Consider the following 8,106-nt stretch of genomic DNA (forward strand, 5'->3'; position numbering starts at 1 on the left):
AATTTTGAACAAAGTTAAACGCTCCTTTTAATAACGGTTCGAAAAGGATTTTTTTTTTCTTTATTTAAACACTAACTTACTGTATTGTGGTGTTAAAGAATTCTAACTGTCCGGATATTTCTACAGACTAGTCAGCTATTTTGTTTCTCTTTTTATCGAAAGGAACTATGTATTCTTTAATCTCAATACTTCTAGCTACATATCCATTTGATACTTTAATTTCCGTTAGTCTATTCTCGTCTCTTTTGAAATCCACCAGAAATTCCTTATTTTGCTAGTGATAATGAAAGGAATCGCACGTTCAGATTTTCCGCGGCCGCCATATTGCTGCTACTATCTCTATCAGGCTACTCGAAGAGCGCACTCTCGTATAAACGTGTATGTGTATGTGCACACGGTGACATGTGATTTTAGGTATATATCCAGTATTTGCGCCGGCAGAGAAGGTTAGGAACGTTATAAGCCGTAAAACGTTTCTTTTTCCGCGTTGTCTGCCACGAACGATTCATCCGAAAATCCTTCGGGTCAGAATGCGATGACGACGTTCAGCCATCTTCGACGAACTGCCAGTAAGTAAACGGTTTTAACTGTTGCCCGACTCCGATTTGGGGACGACACATAACGTCAGCTGACTCCAATAGAAGCTCGCTAAACAAAACACAACTTGCGAACTGTAACATCGGAGTGCAATGTACTCCAGAATATTTAACAACAACGGTGCAACCGAATTATTGACTTTCTGCAAGTCTTCCCTAATTGGAACATCGTACAGTACTTTGATTCCGTCAAGTTTATGGGGCGAAACAGTTGGCTTTGCAAGTTGAAAGATAAACGTCTAAAAGACAGATAACAAAGGAAGTCAACTTTTTTTTTAAACGTTTAAATTGTTTATGCGTTTCTCTTAGTATACAGGAGTTTTGATTTAAAAGACTATTAAATCAGCGCAATTGCAATTTTTAATGCATAGTATTCGTGCATTGTAAAAACTGGATGTCCTTGCGCTACTTCGTCTGCGCTACATTAGTACTAAGAAAAAAAAAGAAAGTGATAAGCACGGCATAAATTCTAGGAAAGTGTTATCTATTATTGTCTAGTTTAAAAAAAGTGATTCTTTTGTCATTTAAAACCATATTTACGGTATTCAAAATAATAATCGTTTTATAATTATGGAGATCCTTCTTATTTGCAGGAACTTTGCAGTTTTTACAACCCTATAAGCAGAATGTTCATGGCGGCCTTCGGCAATTCCTACGGAATGAATCGAGTTTCGTACCGAAGCGTGTGCTGATCGTGAGCAAATTGTCACGATATTATTTCGAGAAATTGCGAGAACCAAATCTCAGTGAAGCGGAGTTCAAAAAGAAGTTGCTAGAAAGAGGATCCGACTATGAGACTATGCTGGGTAGTCATATGGAAACCAAAACTGTGCAAGACCAAGTCATTGAAGTCTTGAAGAAGATGAACATAGAATATAGATTAATAAACAGGTGAATGTCATTCTCGTTTATACTAACGTAAATATAATATGCTACATTATTCGTTATACAACTACTGACGTCTTGCAGGCAAAATTTAGAGCTATCGAATTTTACATGGGCCGACTTGATTCTTCCGATTGGTGGCGACGGCACATTTCTGTTGGCGTCGAATTTGATATTCGATAATAAAAAACCGATAATAGGTATTAATTCTCATCCGGGAGGATCGGAAGGTTACCTTATGTTATCGCCAAAATATACGAACAGGATACCCGATATTTTTGAAATGCTAAAAGCGGGGCAATATCGTGTTTTAATGAGGAGAAGAATTCGAACTACCCTGAAGGGGGATGATATCTGGGAAGCACCTTTCCACACGCATGAAAAAGGTCGCGTTGCAGGCGGCGAGAAGTAATAAAATTGCATCGTTTTGTTTTTAACATTAACGTAACAAATTTAAATGTATTCATATGTGGTTTCTTTTCTTATTGTTTACAGATTCTACACGCACAATTTGAAGGAACAGACACCAAATAACTTACAAAAAGAGAGACGTTTACCGTGGTTAGCATTAAATGAAGTAGGTTTTGTTTTCCTTTTGGAATTTATGCCCGTTTTATACATTCGTGAATATTAGAAGAATTCAGTTCGTTTCTTAAATAGGTTTTTATGGCAGAAACGTTGTCGGCCAGGACAAGTGACTTATTAATTAAAGTTAACAATGATGAGAAGTACCACTTGGTAAAAAGCTCTGGATTATGTGTTAGCACGGGGACAGGATCAACATCCTGGCATAAATCAATAAACAGTGTTAATCCACAGATAGTCAAAGAGATATTAAATGTTATTAATGAAAAGAGGCAGTTTAGTAAGGAGGAAATTGAAAGTATTTGCACGACTTTTAACAGTAGTTTACATTTCAAACCCGGTAAGTACTTTCTATAGAGGAGTTATACATTTGATTTTAACTACTTCTTTACCATTTCAGAGGAACCAAAACTCTGTTACGCTGTAAGAGATATGATAGTGACTGATATTTGGCCAGTGCCGAAGTGTTTGAATTCCCGTGGATTTTGTACAAAGTTAACTGTAAGATCACAGTGTTTCGACGGTGCTCTAGTTCTTGATGGTGGGATTGCCGTACCATTTAAATTTGGGACAACTGCGGTTTTGGAAAGTCACCCTGGTGATTGCTTACGATCATTAATCCTCCTAGATTGAACATAACTTATTTCTATAAGAAATGAACTTGATTTAGATTAACGACGTCTTAACAATTTGTTAAGAGATAGTGTAGGATAACTACTAATAATTTGTTAAGAAGTAGTTTAGCATAAGGATCAACAAAACCAAAACATGCAACAGTACTACTTTTGTACCTTATAGATGTTGACCAATAGGATGCTTTCAAAGGAAAAACAAAGCATTTTTAATATAAAACTGGCATTTAAGTTTAGCTGAACACATGATTTTGCATTTCAGTTTGTGGACAGTAACAGAACCAATGTACTAATTGTATGAAATATAGATCGATTTTTATAAAAGCTTATATTACATAAGAATAAAGTAACTAAACTACTGTTTTATGACTTTTACATACACAGTTACTGTTTAATATTTTGTTGATATTTATATTTCCATGAAGTTCCCTTCATTATCGTCACAGTAGATGTTAACAGTATTCGGTAATGTTGAACACTACACAAGAATGCTAAAATAGCCTCGGAAATCTATCAATGTACTATTGTACATAGTTGCATCGTTAGTCTTCTCATAAACAAAGTCTACTAACACATATCTAGCTCAATATATCATACAAAAATAGTTTAGCAACTGTAATATCTGCTTTATCAGAGAAATATTTGATAGTATCAAGAGATGGCAGCTTACTTGGTCTATCACATAGCGCCGCCATCACTCGACTAAAAAGTTCACACGCTACTCGCGTAGATAAATTGTTATATTTGCTTGTGTTTACCCCTTCTTTACAACGAAAGTCGTGATATTAGTGGTACTTTAAAATTTTATAAAAATCTTCCGCAAAGTGTGTTCAACGGAATGATGCGTGAGTGTGACATGTTAACAGTCGATCCTTCACCAACGCGATTGGATTTATGAGGATCTACAGGATCTAAACGGTAAACAAAAGTCATTAATTATATGGCACTTTTTTTCAGAAAAATTAAACAGTGTAACGTTCTTTCTTCGAATTACGAACACGTGCTGTTCTTGACACTTCGTCATGCAAAATTAACGTGATCAAGGGTTAAAAGAACTGGACACATTCTCAAATCAAATGGATCGCTCTGTAGCCAAGTTTAAGGTTAGAATAGGAGCTATGGAAGACATTTCGTTATCCGCATCACGGATAATTTTCTTTGTTTACTGATAATAAAGATACAAGAACCTTTAATAATTGAATGGAACGTATAATGTTTCTGTGAGGGATGGCGCTTTGTTAGTGTTAGTAAGGTCATCGACCGTATCAGCTGTTGCGTTTCGTGTAATTTTGGAGCTCAACATATTTTGGAAAAGTTTTACTTGCACGAAACTGGAATTATTATTTCGACGAAACACATATCATTTTACATTATTTTATAAGGCCCAAAGAGAATTTTACACTGTGTTTTGAGACAAAGACTCTACTTACTATGAATGAAGTCATGCAATGACTACTGAAATGATTAATTTTATATTTGTAAAGAGATTCATGTGTATATGTTTGTACGCATTTTTAATTATTTATTTTTCATGCTATTCATAAAGACGCAAAAATTATGCTTTTTTAAATGTTAGTAGTCCCGATTGCCCAATTATCGCTTAGGATAAAATATATGATTAAGTACTAAAGACAGGTTTACGAGCGTTATATATATGTATATGAATATATATTCGAATTCATTCAGACGTTCTTTATTCTTCTCGGATATCAAAAATTCATTTTTGAACTCGGTTATCGAAATATTGAGCTGTAAATAATCTCCATTCTTTGTTGGTATGTGTCATCGTAACTCAGTCTATGTACTTGGGAATTGACGTATTCGTTTTTTATAATAGGTATTTAGCATACATTGTCCCTCTTTAAGTCATCAAAATAGGCTTAAAATTTAACTTAAAATTTATTATCATCATCATATTCGAGACGTTGCAAACGCGTCATGTAAGTTGTGATCGTATCTATCGATGTATGTATTAAAACCCCGCGTAGAAGTTTTTTTTAAACATTATAAGATTACGCATGAATCAACTATTTACGAAAGATATGGATTATAGTGTGAAAAAAATTGATTATAAAAGATACTACGTGTGATGAACAATGTATACGATTTATAATCAGATTAAATATAAATACATATAAATTATACTACCGTGAAAATATTTTTTTTAATTAAAATCTACAGTATAATTATAAGAATGTACTTCTTGAATTTATGTCCTTAAGGAGTGCAGTTTACCGTAAATGATATTAAAAATATATGAAAAAAAGCCCATACTTATGAGCATGAAATTTGATAAAATAAAGGAACTGTAGTTAACGAGAAATTTGTTAGGGAACATTAACACGATCAATTATCACAATGAAATCCGTGTGAGTGTACAATAATAAAAAGTAATGTAAACTATGTTATCACGTGGCGATATTCCTGGAATCGCAACGTGTCGAAGTGAAGCTTAAGGGGAGGGCCGATAAAACAAATCGTTCGTTCGCTCTCTACACGGTTCAATAAAGAAAATAATAACATTGTTTGTACTCTGGATGAATTTCACAGTAATTTTTTCAAAGCAATGTACGTAATTGATGTATGTTTTTAGTAAAACCGACATTGAACATCTGAATGATTTCGTATAAACGTCATCCTATAAATCGAAATTCTTTGAATACACTATATAAATGTTAACAGTTCTCTGTTTCATGAAGCGTTAATAACATGTGACATGCAACAAAATCTTGTGTCCTCAAAAAAAAAGACGAACAAAAATTGTTGGTAATTGTCATGTTATTGGGATGTATCGTTTCGACGTAACGTTATTATTCATGTGTAGTACTACTAACCCGTGTGGTAATTGTTACTTTTCAGGTCGTCATCACGGATATCAGAGGAAGGCACACTGGTAGAATGGCAGAAGACGAGAGGCAAATTAGAGCGGCCGCGGAGACCTTGCTGAGCGGATCTATAAACTCTCAGAGGAGTTCGTACACTCAGCAAAGTATAACGCGAACACCGGATATCATTCTCAGCGAGGATCTTATCGCGGGTGCAATGCAAAACGGGAGGATGTCGAATGTCAGGCGTTTCTTTTGCCTCTTCGTCACCTTTGACCTTCTGCTCACTTTTCTCATGTGGCTGATTTGCACGATGGTAAAAACCCGCGAATTCGAGCGACGTGTAAAATGAATTTTCACTTTATCGCCAGCACTACCGAAACTGTTTGTTTATATTGTTTTAACACTTACTCGAAACTTCTTCCAGATCGCCGGCGAGAGTCTGGAGTCCGCATTCAAGAATCAAATTGTCCATTATCACATAAAAACGTCACTCTTCGACATTGTGGTAAGTACCTCGGGAGAGCGAAACGCGGCGACGGTGGCTGCTGTGTGCTCGACCGATGATTATTCATGTAGCTTGGCATAACTGTCCCGTCGTTTCTCGGGTATAGAGAATTTACGGATTTCATCTTCTCAGATGTCAGCGATTTGTAGGTTTACGGTCTTGCTGCTCTTCTATGCGATACTCCATCTGAAACATTGGATCATCGTAGCTGTAAGTAACACGGTCTTCTTAAACGCTTGCTTTCTAAAAACGAAGCCACGGGAGAGATTATTGAGAAATATACGTTGTATCGCTTGTTGTAGCTGACGACTGCCACGACTTGTGCCTTTTTAATCGTCAAAGTGTTTCTTTTCGACGTAAGTATTACGATTTATCGAGTGTAAACGCGATTGTCATTGACACGAAACTTTATTCTTAGTGGTCAACATGCAGTCAACCAGTATTCCAAGTTCTTCTAATTCTCACATCTTTTGTATTGCCATGGGTGGAAGCTTGGTTCTTCGATATCCGCGTGTTACCACAAGAGACACAGGCTAGAAATTGGTTTAGAAGTACGAACTGTTAGAAGTGTTTTTGTTTTTTCTTCAAAATGTTTACTCGAACCTGAAGGATGCAGACAGAATTTTCATTGTGTTCTAGATTTCGCCGGAAATGAAAGGGAACCTCTTCTACGGGGTATCACCTCGGAGTCGAGGCAGTACAACAGCGGCGAACCTATCGGTAACTTTTTTACTCCAATAGATTCTCCTGATCACTCTGAGAACGAGTATGAATATTCGAGAAGACCAGGGGGTTCTAAAAGTTTTCCGAAATCCAACGATATGTTGGTGACTAAGAAACTCACGCCCGACATGGTGAGCCAGAATGATTGTGGAACGATGCATTGTTATGTGTCGACATCGGTGCATTCATTAAAGTCTCTCACAAGTAATTTCTTTTGGATTTGTAGATAGATGATTATAAACGAAAAGCATCTGTATTGGTGCAAAATTGCCATGAATTATTACAGTCTAATAATTGGCAAATTGAAAATATATTGTCCAATGGCGACATTATCTTTTATATGGACCGTCCTAAGCCAGAAGGAAAAATATTAAAGATAATGGTGAGTTTCAGTGAGACTTACTTCTATATACCCCGAGTACGGAGATAGTTTTATAAAATGTTGTTATAAATGTTTTTAGGGAATCGTTGACGCCCCGGCCAGTGCGTTTATAAATCTATTATACGACAATTTCGAGTCGTCACCGACATGGAATAAACTGATTACAGAGTCCAGAAAAATACAAGTAATATTCTTCGTTTTCAAGTTTCTAGTATTAATCAGAACCAATTATTTTTGGTATTTATTTATTGATTAGCATATTGACGACAACACGGATATCGTTTACCAAACCACGAGTCCTCAAGGCGGTGGTATCATTAGCGCTCGTGATTTCGTTATTTTAAGACATCGTATTCAGTATGGTAACTACTACATTACTGCCGGTACGTCGGTGCCTTTTTCGTCATTACCAAGTCAGACTAACGTCGTCAGGTAAAGTTATAGAAATGAGTATCTTTGAGATATCTACTATTCCTTTAACTCGTTACCACATCATCTTAATGTTTTAAAGGGGTGAGAACAACGTAAGCTGTTGGGCTGCTGAAGATTTGCCCAATGAATGGAATAGATGTCGTTTTACATGGATCATCAATACAAATTTAAAAGGCTGGATACCGCAAAAAATCATAGATAAATCGATGTCCACCGCGTTGATAGACTTCATGAGTTACGTGAGGAATTATGCACGGGAAATGCAAAAATTTTTCGCCTAGCGCAAGATTCGCTGTGGTAGTCAGACGAAGAAGCAAGGTCTTTCATGAACGTTCTGTATAATCGTGTGATTTAAAAAAATTTCAAATTTTCTAATTGCAATTTCTTGGTATCGAGAGAAACCCAAATCTAGGAGAAAATCAAACGCAATGTCTCTGCAATGTTTTCCGTGTGCCCTACGTGTAAATGTATATTAGTGGACACTAAGTGATAAAGAGTGGCGGGATCTGTAAACGTATTGCGTTTAGGAGAGCCGACA

General features: G+C 36.1%; 2 protein-coding genes across 2 annotated transcripts; both read left to right on the forward strand.

The window, feature by feature from the left end:
* The first annotated feature begins 475 nt into the window (after positions 1-475).
* LOC107189063 (NAD kinase 2, mitochondrial) lies at positions 476-2,724 on the forward strand. The gene is made up of 6 exons (XM_015577496.1): positions 476-569; positions 1,190-1,487; positions 1,566-1,889; positions 1,977-2,058; positions 2,142-2,406; positions 2,467-2,724. Exons 1-6 carry the CDS (start codon positions 536-538, stop codon positions 2,697-2,699), a joined length of 1,236 nt encoding a protein of 411 aa, XP_015432982.1. The 5' UTR covers positions 476-535; the 3' UTR covers positions 2,700-2,724.
* Positions 2,725-3,389: 665 nt separating this feature from the next.
* Positions 3,390-7,877, forward strand: LOC107189035 (stAR-related lipid transfer protein 3). Its single transcript, XM_015577468.1, has 11 exons — positions 3,390-3,616; positions 5,558-5,839; positions 5,951-6,031; positions 6,164-6,241; positions 6,334-6,387; positions 6,450-6,582; positions 6,671-6,885; positions 6,981-7,136; positions 7,216-7,320; positions 7,393-7,568; positions 7,648-7,877. Exons 2-11 carry the CDS (start codon positions 5,597-5,599, stop codon positions 7,847-7,849), a joined length of 1,443 nt encoding a protein of 480 aa, XP_015432954.1. The 5' UTR covers positions 3,390-3,616; positions 5,558-5,596; the 3' UTR covers positions 7,850-7,877.
* Positions 7,878-8,106: the final 229 nt, after the last annotated feature.

Source organism: Dufourea novaeangliae, unplaced genomic scaffold, assembly GCF_001272555.1.
Source record: "Dufourea novaeangliae isolate 0120121106 unplaced genomic scaffold, ASM127255v1 scaffold125, whole genome shotgun sequence".
Classification (NCBI taxonomy): Eukaryota; Metazoa; Arthropoda; class Insecta; order Hymenoptera; family Halictidae; genus Dufourea; species Dufourea novaeangliae.

What these genes read in the sequence shown, in the direction of transcription:
- LOC107189063 (XM_015577496.1), top strand. Translation starts at nt 536, where the DNA reads ATGACGACGTTCAGCCATCTTCGACGAACTGCCA. An exon ending in CCATCTTCGACGAACTGCCA is followed by an intron (nt 570 to 1,189) that starts GTAAGTAAACGG and finishes TCTTATTTGCAG; the next exon opens with GAACTTTGCAGTTTTTACAA. An exon ending in TAGTTTACATTTCAAACCCG is followed by an intron (nt 2,407 to 2,466) that starts GTAAGTACTTTC and finishes TTACCATTTCAG; the next exon opens with AGGAACCAAAACTCTGTTAC.
- LOC107189035 (XM_015577468.1), top strand. Translation starts at nt 5,597, where the DNA reads ATGGCAGAAGACGAGAGGCAAATTAGAGCGGCCGCGGAGACCTTGCTG. An exon ending in TGTGGCTGATTTGCACGATG is followed by an intron (nt 5,840 to 5,950) that starts GTAAAAACCCGC and finishes AACTTCTTCCAG; the next exon opens with ATCGCCGGCGAGAGTCTGGA. An exon ending in GGCTAGAAATTGGTTTAGAA is followed by an intron (nt 6,583 to 6,670) that starts GTACGAACTGTT and finishes ATTGTGTTCTAG; the next exon opens with ATTTCGCCGGAAATGAAAGG.